Source organism: Squalius cephalus (assembly GCF_949319135.1).
Source record: "Squalius cephalus genome assembly, chromosome: 9".
Lineage (NCBI taxonomy): Eukaryota > Metazoa > Chordata > Actinopteri > Cypriniformes > Leuciscidae > Squalius > Squalius cephalus.
This window is the reverse complement of record NC_137130.1, coordinates 19,950,794-19,972,207: the sequence shown is the minus strand read 5'-3', so window position 1 is coordinate 19,972,207 and position 21,414 is coordinate 19,950,794. Positions and strand designations below refer to the sequence as shown.

Sequence of the window (21,414 nt, the reverse complement as noted above, 5' to 3'; positions counted from 1 at the left end):
TTCCCAGTGTTAAGATTACCAAAACATGCCTTGAAACTTTTTTTTTTTTTTTAAGAGGAGCGTATCGTGTCCCATTCCAAATTATTTTACCTCTCCCTGTTAAAACCTTATTTCGTTCTTAGAATCCAAAGTATGTCACACTGAAGAACTGTGATGTGGTAACATTGTCATGTTCTATAAAGGTATATAACACAGAGATTGAAAGAAAGAACATCAGCAAAAGTAAAACTTACTGCTCCTGTATTTCCCCCGCCCCCCATAATGAACTAAATGCTAGCCAATCTTGTGACATTTCCATGAGCCAGCTGGGGGCAAAGCATGTGCCCCACCATCTGGGCTGATGGGATGGAAGCGGACACATGTGATATTCACCAGAAGCTCACAGGACAGTAACCTTAGGCATTCCCTCACTCTGTCCAGCATACAGGTTAACAATGATCTAGCAATGCGTGACGTCAAGACTCCCAATTTCAGACAGGAATCAATAGCAGAAGAGGATTTAAGTCACTTAGCCAATGTGTGGCACCGTCTAAATAACCTTTGACTGAATTTAATATGTCTTTTAACTACTTTTTCCACATGTGGTCAATCTGGTATTGTGTGCCAAGGGGACATTTTTACTACCCATCATTCTTACAAAATATCATAGATATACAATCATGATCTCTGGTCTGGTGGTTCATGTCTTTTCCTCATGCTCCTCTGTATCTTTATTTTCTTCCTTGTGCTATGATGCTTGATGTTGCCTTCTAGCTGTTATTTTCATTCCTATAGGTTTTCATGCTCAGTGTTTATTGGAGAAAAGGCTGATCTTGCCATAAAAAAGGTCTGTGCTTCATAATAGAAGACCGGATTGCATTCTGCCATGTACCCTTGAGCTACTTGATCTTCCTGTGTTGCAATCCTCCTCAATTCATTCATTTCTCTTCAGAGCTTCTATAGAAGCATGTCAGTATACTCATTTAATCTCATATACCAAAACCATCAGCTCTGTTTAAAAAAAAAAAACATCTTTTAACATCCAGTTCATCATGTTCTGCATTATAGCAAAGTTATAATTTCTAATCATCTTTTCTCTTTTAGATTTCAAACACAACACACCTACCTGAGGCATTTGATTTTATTCTGGCACAGACAGAGACGTGAGGCAGAAATGTTTTTGCTGGGAGACAGAACGCAATTTGTTGGCATTATTAAGTCGGATCTCTTTGTAGAGCAATGTTTGTTTTGGGGAAGTGCAGGCTGCCTAATTAGGGACCGAGTGATGCCAATCTCCCATACAGCTCCATGCATGCAGAGGCCACCGAATAACAGCTGTTCAAAAGCTATTAGGCGGAAATGCTGACCAATAATGTTGAAAAATGATAGCTGGCAGAGTAGCCAAAACGAAACTTATCTCACAGGCGTGGAAAGTGGGAAAATGACAATAGACATTCATCATAATCAATTCACGTTACTAAAATATCATGCTTTAATTCGTTTAGCAATGTGTTCAGCGATAACAAAAAAATATGGGCAGGTGAGAGTCTAATTGAAGACATTTCATTTAGTAATGAATTGTTCTGAGATTATCACATTAAGGCCAGGCATATTCAGTCGTCATGCCCATTCAAATCAAGGGAATCAAGTTTTCCATAGATGAAAATCCAGGGCGATCACTGGCAGGCGGGTTTAGTTTGTTATCAAAATTGGTCACACTTTAGTTTGAGGAGAACAGATTCACTATTAACTATGGCTTTTGCCTCAATAAACACCTACTAGCTAATAGTGAGAATTGGTCCCCAAACTAATGTGTTACCTAAAAATGTACTATATTATATCAGGATTTGTACCCAACCCCCATGCACACTATAATATTACACTACTAGACTCTGATGTCTTTTAGGAAGATGTGTCAGAACTGTCACTGAAAAAAAAAAAAAAAAAAAAGTGCATGAAGCTCCTGGGCATATTCCAGAAAACCATTAGATGAAAAATTGCACTAAAGATGTTAAAAAAGCTTTTTGCAATATATTGTATTGCACTTAGGGGTTCCTCTTGTGTAAAATACTGGGTCTTGTCTGGCTGCCTTTAATTATGAGCAATGGTGCACTCAGGGTGTAACATGCTGTTTTACATCCTAGCTTGAGTCTCATCAACAGCTTGGGTGATGTTAAAAATTAACTTGGCTAGGTTTCCTGCTGGGTGACCTTCTCTCGATCAGTTTAGCAGTTGTCTTGGCAATAAGGTCCCTATAGTTTTCTGGCAAATATGCACAGAATTAGCATGAGCCTCTTTTGTTTTAAGTGAAGGCAGCAGTATTGTCACTATCAAGGTTTTTCACATAATAAGCAATGCATTTTTTTTGCAGCTGTGTATTAAAGGGATGATTAAAGGAGATATAGAAAAAAAATCTGCAGATCATAAATGGATAGTAGTTATCATTGACTTTGAAAGAAGGGTTAATGTTTCATAGGCCTGGCTACAATTTCTACTTAAAGTCATTGGAGAGAATAACGTATGAAGGCATTGAGTAATGTTCCTATTTGGCTTCATGATGCATGTCTGTCACAAAAAAAGTATTCCTGCCCAATCTGCATGGGAAGGTCAAGTTCTCATATGGTTTGTCTATGGAACAGTATTCTCATGCTTACTGCTGGGCCAGCAAATCCCTGGGTCGGTGTGCATGCAGAGCTACTGCTTTAGGACATAACTCACGTTTTCAAAAAGAGACCACACACACCACTAACGGCAGTCCCCACACTACTGCTGAAAAGAAAAAGGGAAGAAAAAACAGTTTGGACTTTTTTTTTAGATGGGAAATGCTGTTCTGTTTCTGGCACAAGCTTGCACAAGCTGTTACTGGAATAAGACAATGTATGTTACTGGCACAGGCTGGTTACGCTGGCTATTTTTGCAGGTAGACTATTTCAACCTGTGTAGCCATGCCAAAACCAGCATGAATGTTGCCAAAACATAAGGCCATCTCAAGGCCTTTTCACTCCCAGACAGAGAGAACCGAAAGACTGTTTTCATCCAATTAAAAAAAAAAAAAACCTGACTGACCAATTGTCAGGGTTGGTTGCAGCAGAGATTAAAACAGGATCTAAGTGCAGAAGTCTTTATTTAGAAATAAACTCAACTTCACAAAACAGAATCTCAGGACGAGGAACAGAACAACCAACATAAACCAACGTAGAACTGACAACTGAACTGAACCAAACACAGGTGAGATGAATACAGACACACACAGGGAAACATGAACTGAACACATGCAGTGAAAACTAATCTAGAAGCAGACATGAACAGAACAGATCAAAAACAAACTGTAAATTTGAACTAACGAACACAAACTGTGACACCAATGAGATATAAGTTTTGGCCACATTTCCCAAGCCACTGTGGCTGCACAATTCACCTCACTGGTGACACTAAAGCTATTTTGCCGACACCAGCAATGCAGTCCCTTCCCTGGTCACTGCTAATAATAAATGCGCATATAAAATGTGCATAAAGATATTCCTGAAATGATGCTCTTTTACTTGTATGATGCAATATATATATATTGTGTATATTGTATATATATATATATGTGTGTGTTTGTATATATATATATATACAGCACACACACACACACACACACACACACACACACACACACACACACACACACACACACACACACACACACACACACACACACACATCTTTTGTTTAACCTGCGTTTCAGTGCTGAGACTGTGGGAAAAAACACTGAGCTCAGATAGTCTGTCAGTATGGCTTTTCCTTTCTCTAATCAGCTCACCTGCTGTAAGTCTCAGTTGTACGCTAGAACTAAACAAGCATTTAGTCATTTTTTTTACTGAATACTGTCTCACTTTATTGTTTTAAGCCTTACCATTGAGTGTTGACCTTTTGGCTACATTTAATGCTTACAAAGGTCAAAAGATTGTTACAGTTTGACAGAGTCAAGGCAATTTATGACATGCTGGCGAACACAAGTGTCCTCGTTAATCTGCTGACAATTGTGAAATATAATTAATGCAGCCAGCATCTGTTTGGGCTGCAGTCTGTGACAGTGGGAGTCAATGATGTTAAAGATGGATGGCTCGCTCTAGACGGATGCGGATAGAATCAGATTTACTGGGCTTTCATTTCCCAGCAAGTGTAGGAGTGAGAAAGCATCTTATGCTTATCATTGAGAGCAGGATAATACAATTACATTGATACTAAATACATATTATCACAAAGGGACTGTTTTTGACAATGCATCCTTTGCTAACACAAACACACTGATTGCAGAACAAAAACAAATGCCACTTGAGTTTAATGAAAATGGTCATCCTGTGGTTATTAGAAGAGAAATGATGAGAAATGAGAGCAGAGTTCAAGAGAGACTCTGAATTACCAGCTAACATGTAAATGAAGACCAGATCTAAGCACAAGTACTTGCTGAAAGGGACTGATTTGAATTACAGAGAGTGTAATTCACACATGAATTTACAATGTTTACATAAAAACTGGAAGTCGATGTGTTTTTCTCTGGTTTTAATGTCAACACACAAACACACATGGATTCAAGACATGGAGACACTGAAAAAAACATCAGAAAGCTGTTAAAGGTGTGCACATGTGGAGTGTAATTGGAGTAATATGGAAAATTCTTGGAGTGAAACATGTTCAGCACACAGATTTTTGCCCATTACACAGATTTCAGTCTGCACGTAAACACCTTTATTGCTGTGTAAACACCTTTGTTGTCAGATGTTGCTCTCTTTTTTTTTATTTTATATGCGCATGTCTGTTTGCATTTAGAAGTCAAAACCTTAGAGAAATCTGCCTATTTCCAGCAACAACAAAAAAACAAAGCTTCCACCAAGCTGCGGCGTAGTGCTCCCCTCTCAGTCTATCTATTGAACCAGTTTGTTTGTGAGTTTTTTTCAAATGAACAGATACACAAAAATGATTCAACTGATTTGACTCACTGTACTATCTTTAAAGTTTGACTGTGTAAGTTGGGGTATTTTGTTTTATTTAGAAAGGTGTCCCTTTATGATTTAAAAAACAGCAAAAATACAGCTTTGATTAATTTATAAATTACACTACTGTTCAAAACCCAAATTAATGCTTTTATTCAGCAAATACACATTAAACTGAACAAAAGTGACAGTAAAGACATTTACTGTAGAATTTGACAAAATATTTATTTTCAAATAAACAGTACTGGGTAGAATACTTACAAATTGTAGTCAGTTACTGATTCCAAATTACATGACAAAAATTTTAGTTTGTAATGTAATCTAGATTACAAATTTTAGGTAATGTATTCTGACTACTTTTTGATTCCCACTGAGCAAAGGTACGTCCAAAAGTCGATGTCTTTGTCACATGTTGAAAAGATGTCCATGAAGAGCCAGAATGAAAGTTTTTATTACGTCTTTTTATGACGTCTTCTGAACGTCCGATATTAACTTCCATTTGACCTTTGTACAATATTAAAAACTAGTTCAAATGTGGACTTTGTTGACATATTTTGGCTCTTCGAGGGACGTCTTTTCAATGTGTGACAAAGACGTTGAAAAGACGTCTTTTGTACGTACCTTTGCTCAGTGGGTTACTTTTTAGATTACTTTGACAACTCGTTCATCACATAGATTTGAATAGGATTTTCTTGTACCATATTGATATAAAAAAAACAAACAAAAAAAAAAAAACAAAGAGAAGAGAAAAGAGAAAGAAAATATATCCCACTCTTTGTTTTCAACAACATGAAGTGCATTAAATATTAATAGGCCGCGTCAGTGTTACCTAGACTGGCGTTCGTGATGGAACTGTAACATAATTTTAAAATAAAAACAATCAAAATAAAATATTTAATATTCTGATTCTGATTTCAAATGCCTAAAGTGTAGTGGTATAATATGAATTACATTTCTCACAGCTAATGAGACTGTATGGTGTTGATAGAAATCAGAGGAATAGAGATCGTTGTCAGAAAGAATGAAAAGGTTAAATCATAAAGGGCTTGAATTGTGCCATTAGAGCTTGTGACAGTGTCATCGGCATAATCCCTAAGGAGTTCTGATGTATTACGGCTGATATATAATGGCCGAATAAGACACTCTGATGTATGAAAACAGCTTGATCCTCTTCATTTGGCTGTTAAATCAGTATTACAGACATCTGTTTCACATACATGATATGAGTGCAGTCAAGCAGGTCACACAGAGGGGTTTTACCGCAATGAAATGATATTTTACCTCATCTGCACTCAATCCCTTTTTTTTCTCCATCGAGCTGAAAACATTGTTCAGCTCCCTCTAGCCTGTCGTGGACACTATTTGAAACCGAATGGATTCGCTAAATGAACACAACTCTCGACCCACAGATGGCTGGAATGCAGTGATTATTGTAATCGCTTGGCGGACAGTTTTCACTGTGTCCTCGCTTGCTCTACGGCAGATTAGAGTGTCTTGCTGTGCACTGGCGTGGAGACGTGGAACAATGGGGAGAGAGTTGGAGTCCAGGCAGATCTGTTCCCCTGCCTTATCCCGGATCAGCGGCCTGTGAGTGCTGACACACTCAGATCGCTGTACTCATAATCTGCCACTCCACGCTGGAGGCACAGTAATCCTAAACGCTGCTCAACGAGCACACAGGGAGAGCCGGGGCCGCCATAGACTTTCTCGAAAAGGTTCTTGTCATCGCACTTAGTAGCCTAGCTTACTATACATGATGTCTTGTAACTTGTACGTTTTTATTCCTTTCATCAAAAGGTGCATATTTGTTCAATAATTTGCACTACATGCCATCTATCAATGAGGATCAACATGATGACTGTTTCGACTTTTATGGACATTACTTTACATTTCATTCCCTTACTTGGGAATTAATTATTGCTATTATTATTTACACAAATCCTCACAACTTTATACATGCTTGGGCAAAAATAAATAAATAGAACAGCCTTATTATACAAATGCAGAAGTATATTATTCATATAATAAATACAAAATTAATGAATATAACTTTATTAATTAAATACAATAATAATAACTTGTATCCACATCCTATTAGATTTGCATAGCAGCAGTTGCAGTAAATTTGCATTGATGAATAGACAAAATCTAAATATGCCAAGGCTAATTAGCCTTGTGCATATGATTGTATAATATCATATATCCGTACTTTCTGTTAGAGGTAGCTACTTTTTCAAAAGGGTACCTTTATAGTTTAACTATATGCAAATTATATGAATCTTATAAAAACAGTTTAGAATAGCTTAATTGGTCCAGTGTTATTTTAGTATTATTTATTTATATATAGACTATTATACATTTTGGTGATATTTTATTTACGTTGCTATTTATATTTATGTTTTTTATTTGAGAATGTTTCTGGATGTCATGACGTTTTGTCACTAACTTCTTTGAAGTCTATCTTCATAGAAAACATATACATTATACACTAATTTTAATTTGAGACTCATATTGTTCACTTTGCTCGACACTTTATTTGACACCATCTATTTTATGTTTCAGTCAGCAAGAAAACTCAACATCAAATATCTTCATAATCTCTTGATATTATGAGAAATTATCCATAAGATACAGTTACATACTGTACCATGTCCGGGTTGCAAATTGTGCATACACCAAAATTCTTTTTATGAATATGGTCCATTTTGAAGTGTAAAAATCCAAACAAACAATATTCGTATATTCTCCTCTACTCCTGTATTGTCCTCTACTCTACTGCAGAATTGGGTCTGGCTGCAGACTTGCACTTGCACTCTCAGACTTGCACTCTCAGACTACATGCATGAACTTACCATAGCAATAACAGTAAATTATGCATAATTACATGCACCTAATCCTACCCTAAACCAAATCCTAATCCTACCATAACCCTATAGTTAGTGAAGTCACTTGCAGAGGAAGCGCAGGTGACTGAAGTCTGCAGCCAGACGCTATTGGGCACTGGAAACAAACGCGCTCGGACTCGGACTTCAACAAACGTGCCCAGTGATCACTACTACCATTGATTTGTTTCTCACTTCTTACTGTTTTGCGAGCAAGTAAAGCATAAAGTTGGGAGAGAGTGCATATCTAATGATTTATTCTAATAAAAATAAGTTAATATCGCCAAAATGTCAAAAAGACAGGCAAGCATATTTTCATTTTCCATATTCACGAATAAAGCTGATGGTGTTTCTGATCAAAAGCGATCCTGAAGATCAAGGCTGGATTAGTACCCCCAGGGGCCCCTGGGCACTGAAGCTCATGGGCCCCCCTCCCCTACCTGACAACCACACCCTCCAAAGAAGAAGGCGATAAAAAATATAGTGACAACCAACAAAGTGCAGGCAGCTGACCTTCGCACGACCAGACCCACTCCACACACGCAAACACACACACACACACACACACACACACACACACACACACACACACACACACACACACACACACACACACACACACACACACACACAAACACACACACACACACACACACACACACACACACACACACACACACACACACACACACACACACACAAACACACACACACACACACACACACACACACACACACACACACACACACACACACACACACACACACACACACACACACACACACACACACAATACTAAGGCCCACCAGGTGTGTACAACATGTACATTGTACAATGTACAACATTACCTTGTTCTTTTTGCTGATGATGACCAGCCTCATCTCTGTCTTTTTCCACAACAACTTCGCTAAAGCTAGCTCCCGTTAGCTGAGGCTGAGCTTAGCCGGTAGAGGGCAGCGATTATTCCAAGCTAATGGTGGTTATCCTCCTTGACATCCTCCTCCATAGCAGCCGCTTCTTTCTCTTCCTTTTCCTTCTTTTTTTTTTTTTTTCTCTTGGCAGCCCCGCTGGGCTTTTGGTTGCTGTCCATTTTTTTGGACACCAACACCAACTTTCCGCTAATTTCCCCACACTCGCTGATACAACCCAATCTGACCGTGAATCTGTTACAAATGAATTCCACTCTTTTAATCTTAAATCGTTCTTAAAAAACTGATCTTGAATCAGTACGATGTAAACAACCTGCTCTATGCCCGCCCACCTTTATCATTAGCCAATCTACACAGTGCATGCGGCCTGCTTCCAATCATCACCTGTCCAGCCATCCAACTGACATATGAAACAGACAATCACGATACTTCATTTTTTGTAAACAACTTTTTTTTTATTCTGATTGGATAATTGTCAAGATCGAGGCCAAGCCATGTGTATACTATTTTTATATAGCACAAAAAAAAAACGGAGGGCCCCTCTCTGCGCAAGGGCCCGGATGGTAGATCGGGGCCAGCTGAAGATGTAACTACTTATAATCAGGATAGCGGAAGAGACAAGCAAGGGGGCAGTCAGGATCAGAAATTGATGGAATGGAAGAAGCAACAACGTCAAAGGTGAGAGAGATTATCACTGATCAACTGAATAGTATTTGGTCTCAACGTAGTGTAAGGGTCAGACAGGTCAGTTTAGCTCAAAAGAAATTATTAATACATTTATAGGAAATCTTGAAAGAATCACTTATACGGCCGAGCAAATGACTCGTCCAGCGTTCATTTGAACAGGCCGTAAATCAGCTCTGCAGTGGATATAAATATCCAAACTAGTGAAAGCACTCTTTATTAGCAATGTAACTTAGATCAGCAGTTTAAGACATTAAATTCGTAAGCACAAAACACAAGAACACTTATTTTTAAAATACAAACAAGACTTTATTGATTATTCCAACACATAAAAACTATCTAACGTTGACAACGTTCTTCCTTAAGCTGGGCTCATCTCTTTGAAGCTTGCATGGCTGTAAAGTTCTTAGCTGGGGGTTTTCGTTGGTTGGCGTAGACTGGCTGAAGCCTGGATTTTATGGTTCTGGATTGGTGATTTGGGGTCTGAGGGGTTGAGTTTTGTGTGAAATTATGCTTGAACGAATCATCTGGAAGATTAATTTGTGTTTGGTTTGCCCACAAATCCTACAGTATATATAGGTAGGGCTGTGCAGATACCTATGAGTGATGCTCTTATAGTTGTGCCATCACCATTTAGTGACGTCAATGTATGTTCTGGGAAAACTGAAGTTGTATAGTCAGTGTCAGTCACAGCGCTTTTAATTTTTTTTTTATCTTATTATAGTATCAATTTATATGAATTACAAATTGCTGATCTTAAGAGTGGTTTATGACGCTTTTCTACTGTATGGTACGGTTTGGTACGGCTCACTTTTTGGCGCTTTTCCACTGAATGGTACGGTACTGCATGGTATTCACTTAAATAGTACCACCTCAGTTGAGGTTCCAAGCGTGCTGTACCGATACTAAAATGTGACGTGTAAACACTGCAGATCACTGATTGGTCAGAGAGAATCGTCACTACCAACGTCATTGGATTTGCGATTTGCAACAGCCACGCAGTATCATTTGTTCACACGACTTTTTTAAACGACTTGCTTTCAATGACCGTCACACACAACTTGAACAAATAAATGGCTGAAGCCAAAGCGAGCCGAGCTGTACCATGCAGTGGAAAAGCACCATTAAGTATTAACGGGGGCCTATTATGCCCCTTTTTACAAGATGTAATGTAAGTCTCTGATGTCCCCAGAATGTGTCTGTGAAGTTTCAGCTCAAAATACCCCACAGATATTTATTATAGCATGTCCAATTTGCCACTATTTGGGTATTAGCAAAAACACGCCGTTTTGTGTGTACCTTTAAATGAAAATGAGCTGCTGCTCCCCGCCCCCTTTCCAGGAATAGTCTGAGCCTTTACAGCTCGTGCTTTGGGTACTCTGAAAACTGGAGAATCTCACACAGCCAAAATGCCAGAAATTGTCAGTAGAGGTGTTCAGCCTTATACGTTCAAACCGGAGTTGGACACTAGAGACTCAAGAATAAGTAACTTTTAGAATGCAACAGGGCGTTTCTGAATGGTTAGTTGATGAATTTATGTAGTTGTTGGGGAGTTAACTTGTACAGGTGCTCATGTGGGAACTGTAGTAAGATTCCTTCAGAGCCAGAGAATATATACTGCAGGGAGATTGGACAGATATCATTTTGTTTAAATACGGTTATAATTTACATAATCATCTTTAGCCACATTAGCCTTACGGCATGCTAACAAGCACATTCAGAAACATGATTTGGAAACATTCACACAAAAAATTAAGTGCACTACTTACTTGTTCTGGAGATGAAGTTGGTATCGAACAGTTGGTATTGAACAGTTGGTATCAACCCATCTTTTATTAGAATCAACTTTTGTGCAAATTCAGCATTGAACTGACCTCGTTTGCGAAGCAGTCCGGCATAAAAGTATGTGTACAAACATATAAGACTTTACCTAACTTCTTTGGCACATTTCCTTCAGAAATGCAATTCATCCACTATGTCTTCAGTGGCTCAGATGCCAGGGAGTTTATGGAGACTGTTATGTTCATTGGTACATCCAAAGTAGAACATTTTGTAATGTTTATGCGGCATCTTAGAAACAGGGGAGTCAACTGGATATGGCAGGGTATGGCAAGTGCCATACCTTGTCTGCCTGGTCACGTCAATGCAAGTAAGATGTTTTTATTGCAGGATTAACAGAGTTATATTACTATGTGTACAATTTAATCTGTATTGTTTAATAAAACAGAAAAGTAAGTAAATTAGAGCGATCTGGTTGTTATATTCATGTTTATGGAGACTGTTATGTTCATTGGTACATCCAAAGTAGAACATTTTGTAATGTTTATGCGTTTTGTGATGTTTATGCTAAAAATGGCTGTGATTACACCAGTTCTTAAAAAAGCTGGGAGTGACATCACCGTTATGTCAAATTATCGACCGATCTCTAATTTACCTTTTCTGGCAAAAGTGCTAGAGCGTGTGGTTGCTGGCCAACTCCATATTCATCTCTGTACAAATAGCCTTTTAGAAAGATTTCAATCCGGGTTTAGATCTGGACACAGTACAGAGACTGCTCTTGTCAGGGTTCTGAATGATCTCCTCGTTATAGCTGACTTTGGGGCTTGTGGCATTTTGGTCATGCTAGACCTTACTGCTGCATTCGATACCATATGTCACGGTATATTATTGGACAGACTGCAAAAGTGGACTGGTCTGTCTGGAACTGTTTTGAACTGGTTCAGATCTTACCTTTCAGATCGCTCCCAATTTGTCTACCTGGGTTCTAACAGGTCTCAAACTATTCCTTTGTGTCAGGGTGTCTCTCAGGGGTCAGTTTTGGGTCCTGTTTTATTCAGTATCTATATGCTGCCTCTCGGGCAGATCATTCAGAAGTATGGCCTAAGCTATCACTGTTACGCAGACGACACCCAGATTTATATCAGCTCTCAACCTGATCTTAATTCTTCCTCTTCGATACTGTCTGATTGTTTGCTGGAAATCAAAGGGTGGATGAAACTCAATTTTTTAAAACTAAACTGCTCCAAAACGGAAGTCTTATTAATTGGAACTTCAGTGAATGTTGGTAAATGTAAGGATTTTAGAATCTCAGTTGACAATACCCAGCTGTCCCCTTCTGACCAGGTCCGTAATCTGGGTGTGATCTTTGATGCCCAGTTTACTTTTAATTCACATTTTAAAAATATAACGAAGGTGGCTTTTTTTCACCTGAGGAACATAGCACGTATCAGACCGTTTCTCTCTAGGCCTGATGCAGAGAGGCTTATCCATGCCTTTATCACATCGAGACTTGATTATTGTAATTCTCTTTTTGTGGGTCTACCAGCAAACTCTATTAAGAGGTTGCAATATATCCAGAACTCGGCCGCACGCGTCTTGACTCACACATCCTCATGCCATCACATTACACCAGTGCTCCAGCAATTGCATTGGCTTCCAGTTCAGTCACGTATTGATTTAAAAATTCTGATTTTAACTTATAAAGCTGTACATGGGTTGGCTCCGGATTACATCTGTGATTTGGTTACACCATCCATTCCTGCTCGTTCTCTCCGCTCTGCTGTCTCTCTCTGTTTGTTGCAGCCTCGTTTTAAATTAAAAACTATGGGGGGAAGAGCCTTTTCCTGTATTGCGCCAAAGTTATGGAATACTTTACCTGCACCTATCAGAAATGCTTCTTCTGTGGATTGTTTTAAGAAACTTCTTAAGACTCATCTTTTTACTACTGCTTTTAATTTATAAAAAAAATTTTTATTTTTTTTTATTTTTTATACACTTGTTCTGATGCAATGTTGATTGTTTGATTTTGCTTTGTATCCTGTAGCGCTTTGAGTTTGAGAAAGGCGCATTATAAAATAAATTTATTATTAATTTATTATTATGTCATGTGAGTTTGTCAATGTGTCTATTTATAATGATATTTTTTAGCGTTGAACATTGTAGCCAATCACAGGGATTTCTGTTGAAATGAATGAACAAGTTGTTTAAGTTACTGGTAGTGAGAATCCGATCAGTATAGTTCAAAATGCTGAATTTATGTTTAGCGCAAGTTTACTAAGATCTGCAAGTGCCCAAATCCTCTTGTTATAACAAACAATGCGGAGACGCGATGTAAATAAAATATTTGTTGTGCAGTTTTGACAGATTAATTGATTAAAAGTTTTCGCACTCAATGAGTTTGTGCTGAACTGACAGACAACTTCATTGATTATAAAGGAAGTGCTCTTTACTCGCTGTCTAAATTCATTTCCAATTTTAAGAAATGTTTTTGTTTTTCATTAGACTTTGTGACTTTTCCTACGTAATTCTGTACAAAAAAATGACAAAAATAGATTTTTAGTTTTTATAATAGTGATTGCTGGTGGTCACTATGCTGCTGGCCATAGTGATAATTTAACATCTTCTTAGAATAAATAAAATACTTTTAGAATTTTAAAATAAAAAAATATTTCATCGCGACACTTTTTAGTTTTTACAAATGAGGATAATCTTTGAAGGATGAACAACAAATGTTTTTGGTATTTTATTTTGACATTTTAATTGAATAATATTCAGACTTTTGAGCTTTGAAATGCTGGAAAAAGTTGTGTGAAGTACTTGAAAGTGGGACTGTCACGTCGAGGGAGTGAGATTGGATGACGTCTTCAGAGTCTGCCATACCTTGGATTTTGGTGAATTGATGCCATCACTGCTTAGGAATACATGCAGAACGAGAGATTGTAAGGTCTTCTGAAATAAGAGCTTCTCATTTCCAAAACGAATAACGTTTCATGACAGCTTTCAGGAAAGAGATTTTGTTTTCTGCTGTTGTTGGTCTCACTAGGAATCTGCAAAGGTCAAGAGAGCTTGAACATAAGAATATGATACAGAGAAGAGATTCAGACACTGCGGTGACTTCACATATGTATGAAGGTCAAAAGTGGTTAGCGCTTAGCAGGAGGTTAATAGCTAAACATATGTCGTCTAAATTTAAAAGGAGGGGTTATCTGGAGCGTGCAGCATTTGTCTGTGATGCTTTTTGTGATTAAAGTACTTATTCATACTGTATAGTATCTGACCCTGAGAACTTACAACTGGTGACTATAATTTCATTATGTTTATAGCTATCAATTTATTTAAGTGCCCTTCAAAGCCTTTGACTTTCACTTATATTCACATATCACATATTACTCTTTCATATCTTTCTTCCTGCCTCAAGGCCTTTGCTTGCAATGTGAAGTAATTCACATCATTTGGGAGCTGTAATGAAAACCATAGTGAAAGAAGCTGAGCGTCTTTAGCAGACACCCAGGAGAAGGTTCGAGATGGGTTTGTCAATATGCTGATTAAAATAATTTTGATTTTCAGTAATTTATTAAAAACATGCAGTTGTCTTTACAGTTCAAAATGTGTGGTGTTTAATTGTAGGTTTTAACGTATTTGTGTCTTGAAGCCATTGGAGGTCTCAGTGAGGACAGACACTCTAGTGGCAACTTTCATTGTCCTTGCAAAAGCATGGTTATAGGCAAGATTTGTACTATATCTTTTTTTTTTTAATTTTGTAAGCTAGATTTTTTTTTTTTGTAGTAGTAGTAGTATAGTATAAATAGGTGATTTATTGTCTTGTCTGTGAACTTTACATGATACATATAGCACTTACCCTTTTCTATCAAACAGTAAAGTCAAGACCCCTACTGAGTTTTAACCCTAATTATGACACTTTCACTAAAGTACGGAGGTATATTTTGCTGTTACCATAGAGATAACCTTCAGCAGTTGCTTTCTTGACCCAGAAACCTGTTTTCTCTCCATCTCATTTTTAAGCTTCTGACCACTTATCCATTTTTTTCATTACAACTATTATACAATATTTAAGACCATGTCAATGCCTAACCTTATTTGTTTAATTTTATTCAAATAATTGCTCAACTTAATTTCATCTGAGATCTGTACATTGATTTTTTCAGGTTGTGCCTCAAATCTACAGGTCTGAACTTATTAAGAAAAAGGTTCACTCAGTTACTCTGACTCTCAATATGTAGACTAGCGTACAACTAGGTGTGATATGATCAATATAAAACCATGAATTTGCCATGAAGTTCCACACTATCAGGATTGTTTTACTGATTTATTAGTGAAGAGATCCATCTCACCGGTCTGACGGAAGATTATTATCTCAACAGTAAAGGATTCGCCTGAAGAAAATGTGAGTAGAAGGGTTTATTTTCACATTAGCTAATATTTGTCTGTTTTGTATTTGTTGTTTTATCCAGACAGCTGTGATGGAACTCTAGCATCTCTTCTGCCTGCAACCTCCTTTCAGAGCTCTTCTCATTTCTCAGACAGTCGGGCTGCGTATTTTGCCAAGCTAAACAAAAGAGATGGTAAGTTTAAGTTCTTGTTTGTTTGTTAATTCATTCATATCTGTGTCAGTTAAGGAGACAACATAAATGACACCTAGAAAATGTAATACTTCTTAGAGTCATGTTTTTTTTTTTTTTTTTTTTTATGACCCCTTCATTATACAAACGTCCCATTCAAAATGTGTCCCTGAAGACTGGATTAATAATCACTATAATTAATAACATTTTTTAATTATATTCAGTTATTTTATGTTGTAATACTATTTCACAATATGGTTGTTTTTACTTTATTTCTAATCAAATGATGGTAATCTTGGTAATCTTAAGATATTTCTTTCAAAAACATTTTTGTTTACATGTGTGCATGTTAATGTATTTATGTTGTGTGAGAATATTCTTCATATTTATACAATTATTATACAATGTTTTATGCAATTAAAATATTTTACATTATATTTTTAAGATCATCATCATCTTTGTTTAAAACGTATGAATAAATTATAAGGCGAAGAAAATCCTTACAAGATGCAATGATGCAAAGCACTTATTAAATATTTACTGCATCCATGTGCAATTAATTCATGCCCAAAAAATTAAAGAAAAACTACAACTTCCGAAAGTTGCAGGTTTGATACATTATTGAGCTTTTGCTTTCGCCCTATCTCTGCATGTCCTGAGCTATTTATAGATGTGACCAAACTCAACCTGCATGCATCTGTAACAAACTAAATGATTCCTCTCTCTAGGGGGTCTGTGTAAACGCTGCTTCTTTCAAGTCAGAGGTCCCCGGTTTAAAATTCTGCTCTGATCTGCTCCTGTGGTGTCCGCTGTGCTTGAGTAATGAACCTCTCTGCCCAAGTCAGACCAATTTCTCCATACAGTTCTGAGCTGGAGGATTGTAGAGGCAGAAATGCATCTTTAAATGGAACACATGTGCCGACAGCCTTCTCTGATTCAAAGTGAATGCTGTACATGTTAAGTGAGGTCAAGAGGTTGAGGCTCTTGGCTTGTTTTGGAGTGGAAGACGTCTACTGATTGACACCAGCTCACCCCATGAATACAAATCCAACTGAAAAGCAGTTTTTTATCATTTTATGTAGTTTCTTAAATGAAAACCTTTACCAGTTTCCTTTCCTGTATGTCTTGCTTTTGAGCAAGGACACCATATGACACTCAAAGTTGAATAAGATTTTAATAGACATTGACAGAGGTCTTATGGGGTTCTCTAGGAGGAGGTGGTTGGAGCCCAGAGTCGACGGACAGGTCGCCCTGGCTGCAGGTTGACCTTCAGGACCGAATGGAGGTTACAGCAATGGCCACACAAGGTCGTCACGGCAGCACGGACTGGGTCAGTGCCTACATGCTCCTGTACAGTGACACTGGACGTGTCTGGAAACAGTACATGTTGGAGGACAGTGTTGGGGTAAGTGTGTGTTTTGGTACCAATTTACCGTATCACCCTGAAGGGCCTTATTTTGTGAAATTGACTGGCTGTCTGCGCATTAGGCTATCCCACTTATCACTTGGCCACTTAATAAATGAAGAAATGCAAATGAGATATTGATTTTGGTCTAAATTATCTATATTATGTGGGAAGAAATATTACCTCAGAGTAATATTGAACTAGCATAGCTATAGGAAATCAGCTGTCTGGGGCAATGGAAGATTATACAGTTTAGTGGTCATTATACAAAATTATTACACCGCGCTCTGGAATACTAAATTGGGATTAGTCAGTCACAGCATTCTGCAGTTGAGTTTTTTTTTTTGGTAATGATCGCTGAACTGTATATTTCACCATTGTCCTTGACAAGCAATTTCCTACAATGTGGTAGTTCAGTGCTTTTCGTATCACTCCTCAGTCTCTTTCTTTGCACATAATCAAACAATTTCAACTCAACTCACTATTTCATGTCAGTTTATTTATTTATTTGGTTAGTAATAAGTGGCGAAATGTACATTCACCAAATCTTTAGTGCAAAATAAACCCCTTCAGGGTTATACAAGACTATTTTGCTTTGTGTCTGGGTTCTGATCACCCTATTTGGATTCAATTTCAAAAAAGTATATGAAGTCATTATCCTTTTTGACAATCTCTTTTTGAGGCTGAATATTTACTGATTTAATTGATTATGCATCACCTGTGCTGCTCCAGAGGGAAATGATTGTCTTGTTTTGAACATCTTCAGTGCAGCTTATTTTCATGAGCTGAATAGTTCTGATCCCATTAACTGAACTCTGAATTCAGTTACAAACATATGAATTGCTGCCAGCAATTTCTGAGATTCCTGAAATACAATGTACTAATGATGTTGAACCTTGAGCCTCTTGAGCCTCTCAATCATCACAGGTGTTTAAAGAGAGCTTGATGCCACCAATGCATCTATTGTCTTTGTCCTCAGGCTTGGCCTCCACACTTACAATGCCTGTAGATGACGAAAAATATTCATTGTCTCATATTGCTGCTTTGTAATTATATTCAAACGATGAGACTGCCGCTTTATAAAAGATATAATGACATTTTCAAAGTGTGTTTAATGAAAAGAGAAGATTACAGTCGAGTAAGATGTAATTATCTTTTAATGTGGTGGAAATGTAGAATAAAGTGGATCAGAAGTCTAAGGGTAACATGCTCAGCAGTGTGAAGTGATGCAGTAATAAATTCTCTGCATTTTCCAGGTTTGATTTGCTTGGTTTAGCAGTACTACCAAGTCAGAATCTCATGTGTGTTTTTTCTTTTTCTAATCGGACATGACTAATGTCAGGACTCTCTCTCAGCTTTATTAATATTCCACCGGCACTTTTTATTTGATAAACAATTGGCTCATTATAAAGCTCTGAATGTTTGACATGATATACAGTCAGAAATGGTCCATATTCTCAGTCAACGCGGTGCCTTCATGCATAGTGGATTGATTTAATAATCTTTTGATATAAATGTTTATACAACTGGTACAGTTGATTGATTTTAATTACATTCTTCAAAAAATTGTCATTCAATAGGTTAAGAAGCTTGATTCTTTTTCTTTTACACATAAATACATCCAAGCATTATAGAAAAGGCATTTCTATATAAATATATATTATATTATTTACATTTACATTTATTCATTTAGCTGACGCTTTTATCCAAAGCGACTTACAATTTCTATATATGTCAGAGGTCGCACGCCTCTGGAGCAACTAGGGGTTAAGTGTCTTGCTCAGGGACACATTGGTGTCTCACAGTGGATTCAAACCCGGGTCTCTCACACCAAAGGCATGTGTCTTATCCATTGCTCCACACCACCCCTACACCACCACTACACCACCCCTACCTATTTATATTATACTGTATAATATAAATATATATTCCTACAAGTGATGTATTGGGAATATACAGACATTTTCATCAATGGCAATCAATAGTAATCATGCAAGTTTAGACATCCATGTAGAAATAAAATGCAGCACTTGCATTTATAGCAAGGCAGTGATTAGGTTTAAATATTATGTATACAGTAAAATCTACACATTTTCACACAAGCATGCATTAAATTGATCAAAAGTGACAAAAATGTCACAAAAGGTTTCTATTTTAAATAAATGTTGTTCTTTTGAACTTTCTATTCATCAAAGAATATTGGAAGAATAAAAAAAAAATTAAGCAGCACAAGTGTTTTCAACTAGCCTGACGTCGTCATACTCAGACCTAAACATTTTGCGGGCGGGGCTAAGTTCGGCTGGCATCCAGGCTAGTTTTCAACATTAATAATAAGAAAAAGTGTTTCTTTAGCAGCAAATCAGCATATCTGAATGATTTCTGAAGGATCATGTGACACTGAAGACTGGAGTAAAGATGCTGAAAATTCAGCTTTGTATTACTGGAATAAATGATATTAAATAAAATATATAAAAATAGAAAGTAGCTATTTATTAATGATATTTCACAATGTTTTTACTGTATTTTAGTTGATCAAAGACATGCAGTCTTGATGAACATTAGACATTCTTTCAAAAAAATAAAAAATAAAAATAAAAAAAATCTTACAGACCCCAACCTTTTGAAAAATAGTGTATGTTTAATACTCTAGCTGCCTTGACTTATTTTATTTTTTTTCTATCACAATGACATAATATTCTCATACTTGAGGCATTATTGTGAAAACCCATTATGCAAAGATGGTACATTAGGCTGACATTTTTCCCAGCAGCAAAATTTAAAGACAGAGTGAACAAATATTTCCTGTCATCAGATCCTCAGCGCTCCTGTATTAGCATTCCTAAATGCATAGATAAAAGCATCTTTGAAATGCAATGTAAGCCTCTTTTGATAAGATGTTGTAATGTAAATGTAAAACTGCACGTCTGAATCTTCTGCTTTTTCCTTTCTTTCTTTCTCTGCCGACTAAACTTTTCTTGTTTTAGCGAGCTGTGACAAGCCAACAGTAAAGAATAAGAGTTTTAGACAGCAACTTTCACAAGGGTTTCCCGTTCACAATGTTCATGTGAAAAGGTTTTGAAAAGAAAGTGTCTGATAAATGAAAAGAATGACTTGTCTATAAAAAGAATAGGAAGAAAAACACTCTTAATTTGCTGTCAAACTAGTTCTTTGTCTTAATGAGTGCTATAACTGTATCAGAAGTGTTGAGGAAAGCTGCCAAAGGTTTTGGGCTGAGAGGGCGGCACAATCGCAGAGTTTGCCTCCGCTGTATGTCGGAAAAGGTCTTCCTGTAGGAAGGTGCGAATGAGCTCCCCAAAGTGACGGATAATTGCTCTCTCCAGTCAGCACTGCTGCTGTTGAGTTTGGTGATGCGTAATAGTGTTTGCTGTGAGACCGAGGAGGATAGAGAGAAAGAAACAAGTATACGTCTTGTAAAAGCATGAATTTCTCGTATCTTTAATCAATAACCGTGCAGTCAATAACGGAGAATGTTCTAGCCGATCTCACAAGAAAACATCACTATTTTACGAGGTGCCGAATCGCACGAAAACAAAAGATTTTTTGAAAAAAGTGAACATAACGTCACTGGGCCGTAAGCAGATGGCTCCAGAACGTACGAATAAAATCATATGAATTCATACGAATTAGCCACCAGTTTGCCATTGCCAAGAAGTAAAATATTATGAATTGCCATAAGAGTGTGTTGAGAATTTTTATCCTGTGCTGATATTTGGTTAAACATTTGAGATTCAAACAAGAGCTTGTGTCACATGACCTGGTGAGCTGAAGACTAGCCTTCAAAGCAATAATAGCTGTCGACATGTATCTTTTTGGAGTTTCCCTGACACATTTCATTCTTTGTCTTCATCTTCTCTCATCTTGTATTGCCATCATTTCCTTGCGGGGAAACAGGATTCGCCTACGTTGACGGAAAATTGCTGACTGCATAAGCTTTGTGGAGGCCTCACCACGGTCATTTCTTTCGTCTTATAGCCTGTGGGGCTTCGAGCTACTGAGCTGTGTTCATGCTGTCCTTTGCCTTTTTCTTTCCGCAGACAGTCTGTGTGTGAGAGAAGTGTCTCTGTAATGTGAGAAGGTTACCCGGAGAATTTCTAGGACTGAATCTTACAGGAAGGATCTGCTCTTTAGAATGACAGGAGTCAAACTGGAAAACGTTAACAATATGACAGATGTTA

The 21,414-nt window shown here is 37.4% G+C and overlaps 1 protein-coding gene across 1 annotated transcript in view; it reads left to right on the top strand.

Annotated features, from left to right (window-relative positions):
- cntnap5a (contactin associated protein family member 5a) overlaps window positions 1-21,414 on the top strand; it is an 87,871-nt gene that overhangs the window by 6,729 nt on the left and 59,728 nt on the right. The window contains exons 2-3 of the mRNA XM_079881324.1: window positions 15,706-15,816; window positions 17,025-17,218. Of these exons, the coding sequence (XP_079737450.1) occupies window positions 15,706-15,816; window positions 17,025-17,218 (305 nt within the window). The remainder of the gene's footprint in view (window positions 1-15,705; window positions 15,817-17,024; window positions 17,219-21,414) is intronic.